General features: G+C 39.0%; 1 protein-coding gene across 3 annotated transcripts in view; it reads left to right on the top strand.

Moving 5' to 3' along the window:
• Positions 1-21,900, top strand: part of MYO16 (myosin XVI) — a 405,915-nt gene that overhangs the window by 86,091 nt on the left and 297,924 nt on the right. For all 3 annotated transcript variants that reach the window (XM_054807394.1, XM_054807387.1, XM_054807380.1), the window contains one exon: positions 17,027-17,290. In XM_054807394.1, coding sequence (XP_054663369.1) covers positions 17,065-17,290 — 226 coding nt within the window. In that variant the 5' untranslated portion in view covers positions 17,027-17,064. The remainder of the gene's footprint in view (positions 1-17,026; positions 17,291-21,900) is intronic.

Genomic DNA, 21,900 nt, shown 5'->3' with positions numbered 1-21,900 from the left:
GGGAGTTTTCGGATGGCGTGAAGATGCATCAAACAATTCTGGGTGAATAAAGAGATTTTAGTGGTGGACTTGGCAGTGCTGGGTTAACAGTTGGACTTGGTGATCTTAAAGGTCTTTTCCAACCAAAACGATTCTACAGTTCTGTGATGAAAGGTATTTGAGAAGCTTATACTGTAAAATACAGAAAAGGAAAGCTAATACAATACACAGTGTTTCTTATTCCATTGTGACATTGGGAATCTGAGTCTGTATCAGTGATATATGATGCAGATTTTTGTTTAAAAGGTTTAGTCAGTAAGATAATTCAGATGTCATGAAGCTGATCGGAGGGCTGGAGCACCTCTCCCATAAGGACAGGCTGAGAGAGTTGGGGTTGTTCAGCCTGGAGAAGAGAAGGCTCCAGGGAGATCTAATTGCGGCCTTCCAGTACCTGAAGGGGCCTACAGGAAAGCTGGAGAGGGACTGTTTACCAGGGAGTGTAGTGACTGGGTTTAAGCTGAAGGAGGGTCGATTTAGATTAGCTATAAGGAAGAAATTCTTCACTGTGAGGGTGGTGAGGCACTGGCACAGGTTGCCCAGAGAGGTTGTGGATGCCCCCTCCCTGGAAGTGTTTAAGACCAGGCTGGATGGGGCTTTGGGCAACCTGGTCTAGTGGAGGGTGTCCCTGCCCATGGCAGGGGGGTTGGAACTGGATGATCTCTGAGGTCCCTTCCAACCCAAACCATTCTATGATTCTATATCTGAAAAATTAGGTAAAACTGCTTTTGAATTCTGCAGTCAAGAACAAATGGTTTTTAACTTACAAACCTTGATAGGAGGAGAGCCACAGCTAGAACAATTTTACTTCTGTTAAAGTCTTTGTGTCTCTCTTTCTCTCACTGTAATCACAGGATAGGTGCTGGGCAACAGGAAAAAAAGGAAATTATTTACAACTTATGAATGCTAGTACTTCTGTACCAGCTTATGATACTAGATTTATTTATTTATTTTTATTCTCCAGTTCCTGGGTTGATGTGACAATGCCAGTTATTCTTTTAATTTGAACTAATTTTCTACCTTGCCTAATTATCAGAGGTTAGAAATCATGACACTGGATGCCAGGAAAGAGGTAAAAAGAACCTTTAGTTTAATATCTGTATTTAGACATAGGAAGTGATACTTAGAAAAATATATTTTGTGCTAGCAGTGGCCCAATTATCTTTGCACTTTTGTAATACTGGTCATCTAATAATTTGTCAAGTGTACTCCAAGTAAACAAAACTTTCCTGATGGTAACAACTGACAACAACTTTCCGAACAATAACAAGTGCTTGGAATAGCATTTGGAAATTATATTAAGATGAAGATTTATATTAAATTGGTATTTGGAAAAATACATTTTGAAATGACAGCAAAAGGAGCAATATTAACTGGGACAATCGAGGGCTACAAGATTTCCAACTTCGTATTCAACTAAAAGTAGGTTCTATTTATAATATTTTTGATGGAAATTACAGTCATCCCAAAAATAATTTTTATGTTATCATTTTGTTTCCCACTGTAAAAAATCTGTCATGAGAGAGAAGCATCAGCATTTTCAGTGGAAAACTTTACTATGAACTGGTAAGGAAATTATAAAGAAATCTCTTGTATTTTTGGTATTTGGAGTGCTTTTTTTCTTCTAATATAGTGATTCTGCCAACAGCAAAGAAATCTAGTCACCCTGAAAATAAGGTGAAAGAAGATTGTAAAGATCAAAGTATCGTATTTTCTTACCTTATTGGCACAGCATGCATGAAGCTTCAGAATTCTGATACTATATTTTTGAGAAGATTGCTGCAAGGCCAGAGAACAACTAAAAAACTCCAAACTTATCTATTTCCACATGTGAAATTGTAACAATATAGCCACTTTTCCTCACAAAGTTTGTGAAAGTTTTGAGGCTAAGGAACTCCTGAAGTAACTTCTTGCTCCAAATAATCACAATTCCTTCTCTTTCTCATTTCAGACAAATTAATTTACTGTATCATGGTAAACTTTGAACATTTGCCAAGTTGTAAAGCCAAAGAGAAAATATTTGTAGATAATGCAATTAACAGCTGGCTCAAAACTGCCACAGTATAAACATGGTTATTTTAAAGCAAGTAAAATTTTAAGTTGAAGTAATTCTAATTTGTTCTTAAACACATGGAAATCAATTAAGTCAATGGAAGTTTAGTTTGGGAACAAATAAAGAGTTGTCCTAATGAAATTTTTTAATAAATCGTAGAGGAGCACCACCAATTTTAAAAAAAAAAAAAGTTTGATTTTTTTTAAAAGATGTATTTTCCATTTTTTTGCTTTCAAGCAACCGCCTGCAGTTGCAAAAAATGGCAAAATAAGACCTGCTAAAAGAAATCTTCAAGTTCTAGTATTTTGACTGCTGGACATACCCTCAGGTAACAGGTGACATGGGTCAATCTGTTGTAACCTGCAGAAACACAAATGCAAGTAGTATCGCCAAAGCTGTTTTCCTTGCCAGTGCCATTCTTGTATGCTGAAATACAACTGTCCTGGACAAGTTCCCCCTATCTGCAACGCGATTCAGAGAGCTGAGATGTAGTCAATTTTAATCTCTTTTTGGCCAATAAGAATGAGAACTGACAAGGAGCATAGACAGGAGGGCACAGTGCAGAAGTGGAAGAGCATTTGGTTGTTTATTACTAGGTTTTTACCCAGCTAGAATACAGACGTTCCTGGAGGGTTTCCACTTGGAAGTGTGCTTTATTCTCTTTTACTTCATAGTTGATTTTAAAACAGAAAATGTTATTTTTGGGAAGAAGAAAAATGTGGAGTCTGATATCTTTGGCCATAAATCCTATTACGAATGTCACTCTATGCAGTATGACTTTTCAGAAGAGATCGAAGTGATATTCAGAGCATGTAGACAGGCAATAGATCTGGGCCATACCACCTCAGGCTGGTGGAGTCCTGCTGTGGTCTCATTCAGCACAAATGCTGTTATGAAGAATGACATATAAAATATATATGGGACCTTGTAAAGTCATCTACAGAAAATGGAGCGATTTATTAAGGTCGTACTTGGAAAGCTAACCGATGGCTTTCAAACGTGATCCTTTTACTATGTATGGAATCAAAGCTTTCTCCTGTAAAAGTTTTGTAAATGTGGATATCTAAGATGAGAAGGAAGGAGGGAGGCAGGAGTATAGAAATTTCCCCTTTTTTCAGTCTTTCTACAAACAGTAGTATTGTTGTCTTTAGCTTATTGCAGGAGGCTTTAAGAAAATATGTGAAAACAATGTATCCCTTACTCAGCACTCAGTTTATGTGAAACAGGATAAATTTTATATTCAGATTGCAGATGAAATAAATACTTAGCTTTTCAGGTGCTTTGCTTTGGACACAATTATTTGATTATTTGATTTGAAAGCTGGAGAGGGACTTTTTACAAGGGTATATAGTGATAGTATGAGAGATAATGGTTTTAAACTGAAGGAGAGTAGATTTAGATTACATATAAGGAAAAAATTCTTCACTGTGAGGGTGGTGAGGCACTGGCACAGGTTGCCCAGAGAAGCTGTGGATGCCCCATCCCTGGAAATGTTCAAGGCCAGGTTGGATGGGGCTTTGGGCAACCTGGTGTAGTGGAGGGTGTCCCTGCCCATGGCAGGGGGTTGGAACTGGATGGTCTTCAAGGTCACTTCCAACCCAAACCATTCTGTGATTCTAAGATTCTATGATTTTTTTCGCTGCAGTACTAGTAATGTTAGCTACCGAAGTGGTATGTGTAAATCATGTAGACAGTTGTGAAAAGTAAAGCTCTTAAGGCACTCTAAACAACATACTTAATTCCTCCTAATCACCAATTAATATATAGGTTTATTGTGTCTTCGGAGACACTTTTTGTGTCTTGTGAGCAAGACTCCAACTTCTGTTGGAGTTGCGATAATAATTTCTATTTGATTTCTACTTCAGTTTCTTCAATAGCTTTGAAGCATTTTTTATGTTTGTCTAGTTATTTCCACAGTGAAGGAACTTGAAGTTTCATGTAGACTAGGAGTCCATCCATTGACACTATGCTTTTTTACAGTTTGTCAGATGAGATGAAGCTGTTCAGTTTCTTCTTCAACTTTTTGTTTTTCTTCTTCTTCTTCAGACAAATGATCAACCGAATTTCCACATTTTAACTTAACCTAGAAGTGCTAGTGCTATGCATGTTTACAGGCAAGTGTGATAGTGATTCTCTGCACTTCTTTTTCTTATGTTATATGTGCCCATACAACCGTGCTATAGTATTAGTTGACCACGAGTATAATGCTAGATGGTAGATGTGGAAGGTGACCTTAACAGACTATTGTAAACTCTGTTGTCAGGACAGCTGCTCAGCCTGCTTTCATTTTCACTTGTCCATCAAGATCCAGCTCAGACTAGCAACCATCCTTGATATTCGGACCATAGCCCAGGCTTACCTAGGACATACCCAATCACTGTCCCACCAAGCGCAAGGGAGAGAAGTCTCTCAGATGCCAGTGGTGTAGCTCTACATACCAGAAATTCTTCTGGGCTGCTTCTCCACTTTACTGGAGGGTTGTCTTTACAGAACTTTGCAGGGCCATCTGGAGGTGCTGGAGCCGAGTGAGCGAGCTGCCCCGGTACCAGAAACGTTGGACTGCTGGGCTCACGTTGGTGCTTTTGTGTGACTCCCCACCCAGTATACCAAACAAGGAATCTTGAGGTCTTACCTGTTAATCTCATCCATGTGTGTTATTTTTATTTTGGTACTCTGCCTAAATTTACACTACCTTAAATTCATTTTATTGTTCCAAATTCCCTTCCTTTTTATGCTATGTAACCTTTCTTTTTCCCTTTCACCCTTCAAATTTCTGTTAACTTGTCTCTCCTCAGTCACTGCTTAGCTAAGCTATGCATATTTAATTCTTTTCATCTTTCCTCATAAATCAGTCCCTCAGGCCCCAGAACCATTTGTGGTAGTTTCTTTTGAACTGCTCCGATTTGACTGTCTAGAATTGAATGCAATATTCCAGATAAGTTGCCTTTCCGCAGAAAGGAGGAGGGCCTGTTTCCAATCCTTTTGCTATTTGAAAACTGAGATGGCAGTCCCTTGATGTACACTGAACAGTGACCAAAGGCCTACATATTAGCTCTGCTGCAGAATTTTTGTTAGCTCCACTGTACTGTAAATTTGTTTTCCATCTGCTTTTACTTTACAGTAATCTCTGTAAATGATTAGATTGCGTGTAGAACCACAGTCCACTTGGCACAGGATTTCCTTTCCTGTGTGCTTGCCAGTCCGTATGGTTAGGTCTATGAAGCACTGTTTCCCTTTTGGCTTTTGGCTCTCTGTGATGTATGATACTGAGTATCCTCTTTGTCTTGAGCCACATATACCTTTTCCTTCTTTCCTTTCCTTTCCTTTCCTTTCCTTTCCTTTCCTTTCCTTTCCTTTCCTTTCCTTTCCTTTTCTTTTTTCTTTTCTTCTGAATTTACTGCATGCAGGCTTTTGCAAATTTTGATTTATATGTTTTTCTCCTGTATTTTCTGTAATCCTCATATGCTGTATGCCTCTTGATCCCTGGCATATTTGCAGCCTAAATAGTGATATCTGAGAGTGTCTGTGATGAAAAAATTGCCCCAGGTTTTGAAACAGTCTGATTTTTTGTTTCTTTGTTCAGACATTAATTTACAGTAAAACAGTTGTTTCTGCTGCTGTTCAACTTTCTCAGTACCTTTGAGGCATAGCGACTGTAATTTTTGTCTTCCTCTCACTGTTCACCTATGTGTGAATTCACCCTTCAAAGTTGCAGATTTACAGGTATCAGCAGCAGTCTTAGTGGTTTTCGTTGCTTATTGTGATCGGAGTGTCCTTGGTCTGCATAGCAAGCCCTTTATATTACATTGTGATGGCAGGAAGAATTTACCAGTGCATCTGTTCCCAGATGCACATCCTCCCCTCCTCTCTGTCCTATATCTGTAAGTGTGGACTAGACATGAATGTTTTATTACATCTCCATTTACTGCACTGTAAGGAAATAACTTATATCTTCACAGCTTATTTGCAACTTCATAAGTTTTGCATTGCAGTCAAATAAAGACAGCCAGGTCTGTGCAAGGACAAAAAGGAAATTTTTTTTTTTTCTAGAGGACTTCTCATCTCTTCCTTCTTATCTTTTTTTATTGTCATTTGGCAAGCCCAGATCTTCTTTGCTCTTGTGCCTTCTAATTTGGAGTTTCTTGAGTTTTACTTGCTATTGGTGTGATTTATAGCAATTTAGATTATTAAAATATGACCAAATATGCTGATGTTATTTTCTCAAAGGCTTTGCGAGTGACAAGCCTTATTAAGTGCTTTATATTAATCTAACAAATATACATTGCTTACTTCTGGAAATCCCAAATAATGAGTGACATAATTTCATAGACCCAAAAGTGAACAAAAGGTTATAAGGGTTAGCTCAAACAGCCAGTTTAGTTTTTCTTCTAACTTATCTATATATAGATATATCTTAAAAAATGTGTTAGTGCAGTCAGTTTGAATCAGATGACTTTTGCTTTCTAATTACTTTAAACTCTCTCTTCAGATTCTGACATGGGTATTTACAATATTTCTTTAAAAAATTTAAATTAGCTACTTTAGGAATAATATTGTTAATCTTTGGGGAAAATATAAGCATATTTTGCTTTGATTTTCCTAAGGAAACAAAGTCTGTGATTATGTTACTTGCGTGTGTGTGTGTGCATCTTTCAGTTTTTCTTCCCATCATAATTTACAAACCTGTTACCCAGTTTCAAGAAAATGTTTCAAAAGCAGGTTAATCATGACACAATTTATTCAAACAAGTGAGCGGTGTTTGGTACTGCATTGCCTAGGAATGTTGTACAACTATTTCATTCTGGTTAGAAAAGATAATGTTGTTTTTCTACTGCACGGCTATCAGGGTTAGCTTAATAACCATTGAGTCTCTTATCACAGAAGATACTGAGCAGTCTTAAGTATGTTGCAAGGAAATTTAATCCTGTTGTAAGTAAATTCCTTCTTCCTTGGGTGAAATGCATTGCCATGCAGAACTGCCCTTTGCATCACGTACCTTGCTGCAAGCAGAAAGATAAATTGGCTAGACAGCACTCGTAGTAAAAGCTTTGTAAAAAAGAGTGAAAGGCATTGGACCTCCGATGGTCTACAGGATTGTCATTTAGCTCGCTGGCTCAGTTTTGAACAGTTCCAACTAACCCTCTCTATGGCAAAGGCTACAACAGTATCTAGAGACCTCTCCCAATAGACAGGATGGATGAAACTCCCCCAGATTATGTGGTCTGTGCCCTTTCCAATCTTCCATCTATTTCAAAAGGCTTTGTAGCCTCAAATATTGTTCCCTGCTTACACATACTCTCCTACTACTTACTAGCACATATACAAACACCTTTGGTTTTACGTTGTAAAACTCCTTTCTGCTATGTTGCAGTGCAGTCTCCACTTCAGACACTGTGAAATTTAGAAGCCACAAAAAAAGATAATTACATCTTACAGAACAACAGCACAGCATGATAATCACAGGAGAATCAGGACCATGTGCTATGCAGTCTAGATATGTTTCATTTGTTCTGCATGAATCTTGACCATGTGAACATGAGCCAGTATATAACACTTAACTGGTGAGCCAGAGATTGCTTCCTGCCCTTCTTTTATGTACTAGAATAGAGGTATCCAAAATAAACTTTTTTTTTTTTCTTTTTGGTAAGGGGATACTGGATCCCAAGCTTCATGGACTGATTGCTCAAAAGCCTTCCTTAAAATCCAGAAGAGCAATAGGTAGTGTTTCAGCCTGTTGTCTGGACAGTCATTATTTGGACATGCTACAACACAGCTCTGAATCTAGCTTGAGGACAGACTTTCATCTCCTAAAAGCTCAATTATCTGGAATATTGTATGGGAAGACATTAATGGGTTCATGTGTTTTACTCTTCTCCGAGAGTATGCAGTCTTTTCAGTTGGAAACTCCAGTGCTCCAGAGCAGACAATGGTGGTTTGGTTTGTTTTACAAAAGGTTCTGATGTCTACAGGGGAACGTACTTGACATATGCTGTGGTTTGTGGGAATCCGTACTGCACCTTTGTCTCACCCTCTAAGGGAGTATGGAAGGATGACAGCAGTCGAGAGGATATGGAGACAGCAACTTTACCAAAAGAAACAGTATGAGCTCGAGCAGATCGCATCCGTTCATTTTGCTTGCATTCATGTATTTTCTGGATGTGATCCACAGATGAGGACTACTGCTCTGGGATATACACAGTTCCTCTCAGACCATTCAGACCTGTGAGTTCCCTGTGCTTCAAGACAGGCAAAAGAAAATAATAATGATATTTTTTTCTAAAAAATGGGAAGAACCTCTTATGTATGTATTTGAAACCTGTATTTTATTACACTGAAGGCCAATGCATGGGCAGGCAGTTTGGCTGCGTTTATTGAATAGGCTGACACGCAGTTAATTACTTTTACCTAGAACATAAAATATCCATATGTTACAGACTGCTACATGACATAAATCACAAATGACAATGCAGAGCCCTCTATTATATTTGATTTGTTATTACTCAGGTTCACTTCATGAAGGCAAGATCCCAAACTGGTTGATTCTTTGATTTAAATATAACAAATTTTTAGAGAATGCCACTGTAACTTCACTGATAGATAGATAATAGAGTCTATTAGAAAGCTTGTAGAGTTGATTAATAGTGTCTGATAAGTAACTTTTCCTTGGTATCAAGCTGGAAATTGATTGCAGTTCCTGCTTACCAGTCTAGTCACATCAAAAAGCTCTTGAAGAGCAGCATACACGAGTAGGGTTTTATAAGAGGATGGTGGCTTGAACGTACTTAGGATTGCTCTTCAGCAAAGACAGAGTTGGGTGCTAAGCAGAAAACGAGGATGGTTTGTATATCGTGTCATTTAAGAGCTCTAACTTTGTAATTACACCCTAAAGAAGCTCTGTGGAGCCCAGAACAGAAGCACATCAGCTCCTTTACTGCAACGTAATTTATTCTCAGAAGACTTGGCATTAATTGAATTCTTTACAGTCTTTACAAGGTAAATAGTTTACATTTATACTGCTCCCTCATGATTATCTGCTTGTGGGTTGGAGAGGGGAACCAAGAAAAAAGAAAATGAATAAGCCCATCACTACAGTGAGCAGAGCACTGCTGACCTGATGAAAACACTTTAGCCGTTAAAATCAGGCTGAGTGGTTATGAGCACCGCGCTTCAGTTACAGCTTAATAAATGTAATGGAGAGGCCGTTCAGATGGTAAGTAATTTTCTCTGCGCTGAACAAAGGATTTTCAAATCCAAGTATTTTGATACTGACCTTAACATTGCAATTTGAGGTGGATTTAAATTAATCTAGCCCCTTCTGTGGGTAAGAAGTATTTCTTTTTGAAACTGGAGGATCAGTAGACGATAGATAATAAATTCTGATTACTGAAGGGGGCACCTCTAAAAAATGCATTGATCTGTGGTCCAGAAACCATAACTTCGGTTAGGCTATTGTATTTGTATCACTGATTTCATATGGAATTCAGATCAGCTGCATAAATACTAATAAATTATTATTTCTAATGTAATATAATAAATTTAAATAATATGCATTGTTGGTAGAAGATAATCATCATGTATTGTAAAGTCATATATAACAGCAAAGTGCGTTACTGAAAGGGTCAGTGCTCTAGTTTCTGATCTGATTTCTGTTATCAAACATGGGGCGTAAATTAATGCAGCTTTTTGAACTGGATGAAGCTGCACTGATTTACACCATCCGTGTCTCTAGGTCTGTAAGTGCCAAAGCACTTGCTGCTTACTGCATGCTTTTCCCACATATCTTTGTTAGTACTGTGAATACATTTAGCTAGCCAGCTTTAAAAGTGTCATGTTATAGTACAGTATTTACAAAAACTTGTGGGTTTTTTGTTATTTAATGAATTTTAATCTATTTCACAGTTCACTGAAGTTGTTGAAATTTTCAAATATTTTATCTCTCTGAAATTCAGGACAATTTCAGGTACCTAAATTAGAATGTAGGTGTTTAATTGTAGTTATGAAGAGGGGCTGATATAATATCTTTAGCAAGAACAGACCAAGATTGGACCTGAAGTGTCAGAGGACCCAAGTTAAACTCAGTGTGTGTTTTAGAGGGCTTTTTTACCCTTTTTCCTTTAATGAGATCAAGGTGCTTAAAGAATATTGTTTAGGTAGCTGTCTCAAGTAGATACATTCTCAGAATCTCAGATTGCCGTTTTCCAGGTAATTTAAGCCTTCTACATTTTATGTCTGTGCTGTAAAGACCATAGTCCTTGAAACACCCAGAAGCTTAATTATTCATTGTTTAAAATACAATCAAAATCAACATGAATGTTTACATAAATAAAGGTAAGCATGTGCCTTAATATTTGCAAATTCGTAGTTAGTTTTCAGCATTATGCACCATAATTCTGTGTCACCTTATTTGAGATGCTTGCTGCATTAAGCAACATCAGCAATTTGGTTGTGGGTGTGCCTTTAACGAAGAGATAAGGTTTTTAACTTGCCGTTCTTTGCAAAACACACTACAGGATCCAGGAGTACTTACTTTTCTGAATCACAACAGCAAATATTTATATCACATGAAAAGTCAAAATACAATACATATGAGCACTGTGGCAAACTTTTTTGTAGTGCCTGTGTGAACATGTATATAGGCATTCACCCTCACATTCTGAAATGCCTCCTGACGTGATCCAGATTAGACAGGAACATAATCATTCTATGATTCTATTGACAGGACAAGGGGTAATGGGTTTAAGCTGAAGGAGGGTCGATTTAGATTAGATGTTAGAAAGAAATTCTTTACTGTGAGGGTGGTGAGGCACTGGCACAGGTTGCCCAGAGAAGCTGTGGATGCCCCATCCCTGGAAGTGTTCAAGGCCAGGTTGGATGGGGCTTTGGGCAACCTGGTCTAGTGGAGGGTGTCCCTGCCCATGGCAGGGGGGTTGGGACTAGACGATCTTTAAGGTCCCTTCCAACCCAAACCATTCTGTGATTCTATGATAATCAGCCCCAGGCAATGTGAATTACCATCTGAAGTGCATGTTTTTAGGATGACTAGACTCCCAATTTAAATGTCAGAGCAAGTGACTAAACTTAAGTGACATAAAGCCCAAAGAAACAGAAATATAAAGGAAAGGTGTATAAATATGGCTTTTGAAAAGAGGTATGGCACCTGCAGGAGATGGAAGAAAATACCTGTAATAATCACATTCTACCTCTCTGTTTATGTCCCATCACCCTTGCCAAGCTCTTCACGTTGTTCAGGAGCTGGTGCTTGTAGTGCCACATAATATTCCATCTCTCACCTTCACAGCGAGAACCACTGACAATTCAAAGTAAGCAGTTCCTCTTTACTCAGGAATCTCTTGTTGGTACAGGCAGGATCAAGCTCGTAATTTGTGTTGTAATGCAACTGGCACTCTGTCCAGTCCTGAGTAAATTACTACAATTTTATGAACAGGTTGTTTTGTAGCAATGATTCTTTTCTTTCTAGTGGTTCAGGGTGAAGCAGCTCTACACTAGCAAGTGTCCTTGAAACATTTTTTGTTTCCTGTTAGTTACAGTGGTTCCTTTGTCCTGTGCTAGTTAATAACCAACGTGATATACTAAAAGGATCTCTGGTTTTGATATTTCAGTGTTTCATAAAGGTTTTTATATTGTGTGCTTATAGAGAAGATACAGACCTTAAAACCAGATATGTACCAACAATCATGTTTATTCTAAACTCTTATGCAAATTGATTCAGAAGGAAAGCTTTCTCCCTACCCATGAACCTTTCCTCACGTTACCACACTGCCTCCTGGCTAGCATATTCAAAACCATCTCTGGCTGAGATAATGTTTTTCATATATCTTCTGCTATTTGAGTGGGTCCCGTACAAGGTTCTTGAACAAGTTCAGTGTGATGGTTTGTGCCATTTTTCTCATATATGAAAGAGAAAAGGATGTACAGACCTGCTGCATGTGTTACCCTTTAGGAGTAGCTTCTCTTTCAAGCCTGGCTGTAGCTGAGTTGTCAGCCTTTAAACAGTAGCAGTTTACATCCACCTAATAAAGTTGTGGATTTTAGCAGCTATTTTTTCCTGGAGGTTTTCTTTACAACTGAAGTTGTTGCTGCTGTTGGCAATGCTAAATTAGGACAGAGTGGTTGGCATGCTTTAAATGGTACAGCTTAATCCTGAGGATTGGGCCAACAGAAACTTTGGGCAGTTCAACAAGGGAAGTGCATATTTTCATGCCTGACCTATGCATTGGTACAGGCTGAGAACTGACTGACTTGAGCTGCAGCCCTGCTGAGGAGGATGCAGGGGTTACAGCAGACACAAAGTTGAATGGGAGCCAGCCCTGCAGGCTGGTTGTAAATAAGGTAAACCACATAGTGGGCTGTATTCGGAGGACCATGGCCAGCAGACTGAGGGAAGTCATTGTCTGCTTCTACTTGGGGCTAGTGAAGCTGCACCTGCAAGTATGTGTGCAGTAGTCTTGGTCCTCTCAGTGTAAGATGACCATTGAGGAAGTGGAGTGAGGGCAGCAGAAGGCTACCAGGATAATTACAGAAATGACAAAGCTGAACTCTTCTCAGTAGTGACAGTAGTAACAACAGGTAATGGCCACCAAAAAAACCCAAGGCATTTTTGATAGAAGACAGTGCAGCACTGGAACAGGTCACTCAGAGAACTTGGAGAATGCGTTGATGGAGGTTTTCAAGACTCTGCTAGACAAGACACAATCACCTGATCTGGTGCTCAAAGTGGCACTAAGCCATCCTCAGAATTTCTTCCAGAAGCATGTCTATAACCCTCCTGGGTTTGAGTCCAGCTCTCTTGAGGTGATGGTCAGGAAGCTCTGCCTCTTGTGCCATCGGCAGTTCCCTGTGCTCGCTAGGCCTCCACAGTCAGAGCAGAGATCTGTCTGGTTCTAAAACTGGGACTGAATGTTATATGCCTTAAGGATGAGCATCTGAAAGATTAGAGAGTTTGCCTTGTCTGCATCTATACTATGTTGTTTAATCCAGGCTTAACCTAACAAGGCTGCTGACCTGCAGCTATTATATCCACAGTCAAATACTAATCTCATCTGAAATGTATCAAGTTCCACATGTGCTGAGAGAAAAAAATTCCATCTGCAACTCATTACTTCCCAGCTGAGACCAGTTCCCAAGTGGATTGAGTTCTCTTCTCAATCTGCCTGAATTGTTTGACTCCGGCCACACACTGGAAACCACTGTGTGGGGCCAGTTCTGGCAGTCAAGCACTGTTCCACTTCATGGAACAAATAGACGGGCACTCATGCCAGCTGAAAGTCATCCCAGTGGAGAGGCAGAGGACACTAAGACAGCCACATCCTTCCTGAAACTGGAATTTGGCTGTATGAGCTCGTCTTTGCTGTGCTCTATTTGACCAAGCTAATTTGACATTAAGCTAATTTGTTTGATTTCTCACCCTGGAGGAGCAGAACAGTCTGACAACAAAGGTGTCCTACAGCTTGCACCAGTCTCAGTTGTCATGTGGCAGCAAACGCTACCAGTTCCTCCTAAGAGCAGAGGCTGCACAGGAGCTAAGCTGAGGAAAAGCAAAGATACAGTTAAAGTCTGTTGTCAGCAAAGAACACTGATTTACAGCTAAGACCAGAACAACAGCAACAATTCTCACCCTCAGCTGAGTTTTCCAGATATAGATAGCAACTTCAGCCGTAGCCCGTCAGAGCCCAAGTGCATGGCTGCTCCTTCTTCCCTTCATAAAAGAGAAGGAACAGAGCAGAAGTAAAACTCGTGTACAGCTGGACTCTTAGCTGCGTTGTCAAACAAGGTTTAACGCAGTTTTGCCTCCGAGGCTGTGAGCTTGGCTGGCAGGCACTAAACCCAGCTTTAGAAGTGTTAGGGAATAAGCCTAGGGTCTTACAAGCCAAAAATACTGTGTAGGCTTAACTCATGGGCACTGAAATATTTTATACAAAGCCAAACAATTCTAAGAGGGAAGATTTGAAGTTTACTCATTCCCCAGTCCTATCATGACAGAAAGGAGATGCAGTCGCAAACTGCCTTGGGGTGAGGATGGTCTGAGTGCAGATCTCCTATTGAATTGAGTGCTCCGAACACTGGGACTCAAGTGAGGAATAAAGTTACATCTTCTGCAGCTGTACAGAGCTACCCTTTCATTTCCTTGTCTGTTCCGACATGTGCTCAGAAATGAAACATATCATTTAAAGTCAGATGGAAAATCTTGTTTTATATAGAAGGAGCTGTTGGTTTTTGACATGCAAAAAGAAAGGGTTTGTGTTTTGGCTTAATGCAAGCCAATACTTGTTTCCAATTTTTTAGTTTGACAACTCATTTTCTTTTAACTAGAAGAGCATGCTAAGAAAGGAACAGAAATTATAGAGAGGGAAAGGGCAGCCTATGTTAAAATAAGTTGATTGAACTCGACCTGTAGAATTGTATTCTGTCTCTGCTTGTGTCATGGAGTTTCTCAACCAGATACTCTGGGCACTTTTTGCATAAATGTATGCTCCTCAATTTTGGGAAGTCTGGTTTGAGACTTTGGGTTCTAATTCATAGGGAGTACATAGCATATGTAATAGAATATATAATAGAATACAATATATAAAATAATATAACAAATAAATATATAAAGTAATACAGTTTATAGAGTGTTTGACATGCAGACCTAGGACTATCATTTTGTCGTGGTTTTACCCCAGCTGGCAGCTGAGCCCCATGCAGCCGCTTGCTCACTCCCCCCTGTCAGGATGGGGGACAGAACTGGAAGAGTGAAAGTGAGAAAAACGGTGGGCTGAGGTAAAGACAGTTTAATAGGTAAAGCAAAAGCCATGCACAAGCAGAGCAAGACAAGGAATTCATTCCCCACTTCCCATGGGCAGGCAGGGGTTCAGCCATCTCCAGGAAAGCAGGGCTCCATCACACCTAACCATTACTTGGGAAGGCAAACGCCATCACTCCGAATGCTGCTGCCCCCGCCCCTCCCCCCCCCCCCCCCCCCCTTCCCCAAGCCCCTTATATGCTGAGCATGATGCCATAAGGTATGGAGTATCCCTTTGGTCCGTTGGGGTCAGCTGTCCCGGCTGTGTCCCCTCCCAACCCCTTGTGCACCCCCCGCCCCCTCGCTGGTGGGGTGGTGTGAGGAGCAGCAAAGGCCTTGGCTCTGTGTAAGCAGTGCTCAGTGGTAACTAAAACATCCCTGTGTTATCAACACTGGTTTCAGCACAAATCCACAATGTAGCTCTGTACTAGCTACTGTGAAAAAACCTAACTCTATCTCAGCTGAAACCAGGACACACTTTGATAGTTTTTTGTTACAGTGTTATGATACATAATACTTTATAGAATACTATGCCTTTAAAGCAAAACAAAAAACTTCAAGAAAAGAATATAAAATTCTTGGATTAGACACCCAAAATTAGTGATTTAAAAAGAAAATCATTGTCTTTCAGTTCTTCAGTAGAGAACATAGATAAGAATGCCCCTTTATCCCTCTTTTTAAATGAAAATAAATAAATATTTGGGAAGCATTTATGCGCTATGATGATGTGTGCTTTATAAAAGCCTGCCAGGAAATTATTACTTATGCCTTCAGAGTGAGGTTTGAATGGTATTCAGTAGATTAGACATATGTCAAGCAACAAGGAGGAAAGAAAGCGGTCATTTAGTCAGCTCTACTCAGCTAGTGCCCTGAATGAGTTAGGCGTCTTTTGATGCAAAATGGGTAGGTAGACAAAGCAGGCCTAATTAAAATTGCACAGTAATGCTTAATTTTGGTATTAACTACCCAAGGTGACTTGAGTCTACCTCCCCTTTAAGAGCTCTTCTGTCAAGCTATAGAGAGAAAACCTCTGTCATCTGAGCTGCTGATAGTCCTTAGAAATTACAAGTTTGGGCATCTAGCTTCCATATGAAGAAAATTTAATTATGTATATAAAGTAGAACATGAGAATCAGAAGTGATTGGGTGGTCTCCAGTCACCACATCGAATGGTTGTAGAGTAGGTTAGTGGGTACATCGATTTGAAAGGTGTGGATTCACATCCAAGGACTCGGGCAATAAAATTATCTGACAATCCACTAGTCTTTTATAACAGAACTGTTCCCTGAAAAGCAACTAGCAACAAGTGATCTCTTATGGTCTTCACTTTCAGTGGAAAAGAGAACATACTGGAAAAGAACATCACTGTTATTGCAATGTCAGTAAAAATACCAGATTTAATGGTATCAGCAAAAGAGGAATCTGACTTGAAGGTAATGCTATGAATGTTAGGATTAACTGAATCAAAAACACATTTGTGATCGGTTTCCACACGAAGATTTAAGTATCAGACACTTTCATTAGAAGATCCCATTTGGATGGCTCTGCACAATGCGGGGGAAAAAAAAAAAATTCATATACATAGTTAGGAATCTGAAATGACTTTGATGTTTATAATAGATAGTTGCCTGAGTACCTACTGCATGCTAATGAACTCATTATAATTATGATATGATGATTTTTCTTCTCCCTGAATAACAGGAATTTGCTAACTTAAAGCAAGATGAAAATGAATAAAAAGGAAGCACGGGCCTCAGACTCGCATTTCTCTGCATAATAGTCTCTTGTTTGTAAGCAAATGTGAGCCACTTGAATTATATTGAATTCTTTAGATATGTTGCCCATCTCACATTTGAACTTTCAGACCTCTTTCTATTCACATTTGTTTACGTGATCTGAGTTAGCTTATAAAAAAATGCATCAGCAGTTTAATGGAATTAGTTATGTGTTGTTTCCCAAAAGTAAACGATGATGATATATACTCTGTATAGTCAGAATTGGTTGAGTAGGAGGAGCTCACATGACAGACTTACACACGGTTAGAAAGGACAACAAGAAAATTGGTGGAGGTTTCATGGCACATTTGAAAACATCCTATTGCATGATCTAAATGTGTTTGTCTTTAATTTCTCACAGGCTGTTTCCAGCTATGTAATGTTTTTCGGTCCCATGAGATGGAAATTGAGCAGTGCTTGCTGGAGTCCCTCCCTCTCGGCCAGCGGCAGCGGCTGGTGAAACGGATGCGCTGTGACCAAATAAAGGCATATTACGAACGAGAAAAAGCTTTCCAGAAACGGGAGGGCTACGTGAAAAAGCTGAAACATGGAAAGAATCATCGAGTTCGTTTTAATCTTGCTGATATGATACAGGATGCAATCATACGTCATGATGATAAAGAAGGTACTTAGTAATGTTGAACTACTTTTTTCTTTTTGTATAGCTAAAAGTTTCTGAGGAAAAGCTTCCCTGTTCTGCTTACCTATCTTTAGGAAAAATACAATTTTACATGATAGTAATCATAAAGTGACTGTCGTAATTGAATATACAGGCATGTATTGCATACAATATATTATAGCTTGTTACTGAAATGAATAAGGCATAGCGAATAAACCTTCAGAAACCTAATAAATTTAGTCTGAGGTTAATAAGTGTATAAAATAATATATTTCAAAACCAGTAACGACTATGATCATCATTATGTGTGGCCACTTACATACCTACATGAACCATAGAATTTAACACAAGTTCCTTTGAAAATTAGTTTTTTTAATTTTAGCCAAAATCTAGAGCAATGAATCCTGCTGTTAGTGACACTGGCCTGGCTAGAGCGATGAGATGGTGTTGACACATAGTCACACCAGATAGTGGGTCATCTTTCTGTTTTTGAAATGATGTTTCTGTCCTTTTGAAATATATAACCACATGTTAGAGGTTCTGTTTTTAGTTTCCTGGCATTGTTTGAATCCCTGGTGCAGCCAATAGTAATCTGAGGAATTTTGTAATTTACTCCTCAAAAGGGAACCAAACCTTGCAGTAAGGATCTCTCCAGTTTTAGAAGTCCCCAGGAATCCCCATACTGTTGTGGGGGAGGGATATAAGAAAAGAACTGATGCAATGCTTTCAGCAACCCCTTGGCAAACAGATTTTTATGGCAGCTCTTTGTAATCACATTAGCACAAAACTACCTGAATAAGGGAGAGTCTGAAATAGAGTCACATCACACAAATGAACTGGCAAGTTTCTCCTAATTTTTATCAGTTTGATTAAATATGGGGTTTTTACTCACTCCTGAATCTTCATTTTAGCAAGCATTTGGTCTATCATCACTTATCACTGAGGTATAGTCCTACATACTTAGCCCTATACAGGATATGAATCAAAGAGCTCATCTCTTCACATGAGTGCCCAGGGCAACATTTATAACTAAGTTACAAATAAAATCCACAACCTTTCATTCCACTCTCCTGGTGTGTAAAAGTACAGGGAATATAAGTGAAGATCTTCTTTCTTCGTGTTCCCATAGCTCCCAACTTTCTCTAAAACCCAAGCAGAATACTAGATATGACTTTTAGCACTCTGTAAAAGTCAGATACTTGAGGCTATTTTTGACATTTACGCTGAAGAAATGTAGCTTGCTCACTGGAGGGGTGATGGGGCATCCACGGTCTTTTGTGTTGCAGAAAGTTCAGCAGACTGAATAGCATGAGCATAAAGGGAAGATACATGATACGTCAGTCAGGCAAAGGGAGGTAAGGTGGGGGGAAACCAGGGATAGCGTCTTGCGCTTGAAACAGATAAAACGGGTCCCCAGAAGCAAGGAGCTCAAATAGCTCGCAGATAACCCCAGCAGGACTAACAACACTATCCTGAATTTGAGGCCAGTGGTCCTTTCATAGGACCATGAAAAAGTGTGATTGTTGTCTTTAAGCAGCTTGGGGACCTGCAAGTGCCTGTCTGTTGTGTTTGTAACCAAATGTTCCCACTCCCTGTTCACTTTGAGCTGAATAACGCTATACTAAGAACTGTTATCATGTGAGCTGATAAAAACAAAGTAAAAAAAAAAAAAAAAAAGAATTGAAACTCTTAGACATAGACTGCTCTCCTACTATTGTTGCTGAGTGGAACCGTGACTCTCTAATGAATATATGTACATTAGGATTTCAGTTCAAATTAGACATATGCTTTTGTAGTAAATACCATATCCATTTACTGTGTTTGGTCTTGTTTTATGGAGCATGCAAACTAGTTTCCTTTCAGACAAAACTGAACTGGAAGATGTGGTCTGGAAGCACACCTGCTGCCTCCAAACAGTAACGGGTTTTCAATCCCATGTAAAGGCCAGGCTAGACATAGGCTGAGGTGATGCCACTGAAACAGGTGTAGCTGGGGAAGTTGGGCTTTTGGCACCACCTGTTTCTCTGGTCTGTTTATTCATATTTCAGTAATCCATTCAACATTCATCATTCATATTACACGTCACTATTTACTGATGGGTATGTATAACCAGTATGCTAATTGTGATGGATCCTGATAATTGCACAGACTGTCTTCCACCTCACTACAGTTTCACATCAACTTTATCTGTACAGCTGGAGTAAAGACAGCTCTAGTGTGAAAAAGATGATCTGAACCCTCCCCTTCACTAGGTCCTAAGGCAGAATTGACTGCAATATAAGGCTACAGATGGGAGAGAGCATACATTTCCTGGTTGTTCAAATGTGACATCATCTCTTCAGCTCTCTGCTTTTGGTACAATGGCCTGGGGGATGGAGAAAGAGGTTGTAATAATGGGTTAAGCAAACAAAGGTGGGAGCCAGGTTTTATCAGCTTGTCAGCCTTCCTTTCTTTCCATAAATCCATGTCTGGTCTCCAGAATCTGGCTTCTACTGCACACTGTGCTCAGTAATCAACAGCATTCCCAAATACACTCAATTTGAATATAGGGACCCAAATTCAGTAATAAATATTTAAAAAATCCTTCTCTTTGGAAGAGCTTGGCATTGAACAAGCATTTTGTTTTAAAAGTAGCTCATGCAAGTAAGTAGCGGAGAACTACCTTAACATGAATTAGTAATAATAATGTAATGACTTAGAATAAAACCCCTTCTGCTATATGAAGATAAGTTGTTATACTGAAAAAAAAAAAAAAAAAAAAAAAAAGGATTCAGACTGATCTGAATATCATATATTTTGAAATAAATGCTGGAAGTAATCAAGATGACAACTCAGCAATTCTTCAAAAATTATTTTGTTTACTAAACATTAATAATCAGCAGCAGGGTATTTTAATGCAATTTGAATGTCTTTACTTTTTCAGAGATAATTTAATTTTCAAACTAGACATTTTGTTTATAATGAGATATTTAATAACAAGTGTAAAGGTGTATTACAACATATTCAGTACTCAAATAGCTTTAGTTGATTAAATTCTATCAGGCGACACCTTTTCTTGTGGGTAATTAATTTTGTGAACTTGAAGTGCAATGGCTTTGAAGAGATGAATTCCGCTCAAGGTATAATAGAACTCATTTGGCTGTGAATAAGCCTGATCCTGCCATTCAGGATGCATGGGCAGACTGTGGCGTCCAGGAAGAGGGCTATGCAACCTGGATACTTTAAATTAAGTAACTGGATACACATAGAGTCGATTTTGTGATGAGAATATGCATGGTTTTGTACTGGTTTTGTGATCCTTGGGTTCAAAGTGTTTATAAGTTCTCAAGCTTCACATCTTTCAGGGTGTGGGTTTTTTTTAAAATGAAACTGAAAATCTCAAGGCTAAAATTCTGGGATTCATACAGTTTTCTTCCAGTTTTACCACTGGAGGAGGGTATACAACAGCAGAGTTCTAAAAGAGCAGACTCATCCACAGAGAACTGAAGCTCAGACTATTTTCTTCAATTTTTAAATGTATTTAGGAATTGTTTGCAAATCTTGGGCTCTTAATGCTTTACCCACAACTATGTGCTTCCTCCATTCTTTAAATGGAAGCACTTCCAAAGTCTCTGTGACTGTCTTCTGCTCCTCTGAGAGTGGTAAGCAGAATCCTGTTTGCTGATGAATCCTGGAGTAGTTTTACTTGGTCTGATTATAAAAAAATTATGTCAGTTACACATACTAATTAAGTAGAAAATGTGGATACATTGCATGGAGCTCATGGAAGAGCAACAAAACCAGGAGGAATTATAGAGTGATTAAAAAGGAGGTGGTGAAAACCTATGAGAGTGATAAAGCAATGCTCATATCTGAACAAGTTTGAACGCAGCTGGTAATAATTGAGCAAGAAAGAACACCTATAGGTGGAAAAGGCAGCTAGAGAGGGATGTTTTACAGTTCTATGAAGGGAATACAAAAAGTGTAGTATAAAAAGTGGAAAGAGGACACAACAGTAGAATAGGGTAGAAGTAGCTTCCCAAGTAAAGTCCAGGGGCTCATTTCTTATGGAATATCATAAACTATATAAAGTGGACAGCACATTTGGAAATGGTGAGAAGTAGTGTGGTTGGGTAGGTGAGATAAATTGGATAACATGAATCTATATAAAGATGAATTTATAATGTGGCTAGTGCAGAGATATTTCACACCTGAGTGTGATTGGAATTTCACTCTTAAGAATTCATTGTCTTTGTTATTCATGAGAAAGGCAACCTATCTTCTCCAAAGTTACTATAGCAGCTGCTATGGGCACAAAATGCATCTCTGATACTGAATGCTAATAGGTGTGATCATTAGTTGGCATTTTTACCAGTGACCTGCTTTGTCTCAAGTTTAGAAATGGAGTATATGCTCATTATATTTCTCACAAAGTTAAAACCTAGCAAAATATTGTATCTTTGTTCAGTTTGGAGGCTTTTTTTTTTTCCTCCTGTTGTTCCTAACTGAAATTTGGTCTTTTATCTGACCCAGGGAGACTGAAGGGAAATCCTCCTTCTGTTTCTCCCTGCAGTTTCCTGCAATTTCTCTTTTTTAAAGTGATATGCTTTTTAGTGCTGTTGGTGGGCTACATTCAC

Source organism: Grus americana, chromosome 1 (assembly GCF_028858705.1).
Source record: "Grus americana isolate bGruAme1 chromosome 1, bGruAme1.mat, whole genome shotgun sequence".
Lineage (NCBI taxonomy): Eukaryota > Metazoa > Chordata > Aves > Gruiformes > Gruidae > Grus > Grus americana.
Note: the sequence above shows the minus strand (reverse complement) of the source record. Positions and strands in the feature narration are given on the sequence as shown.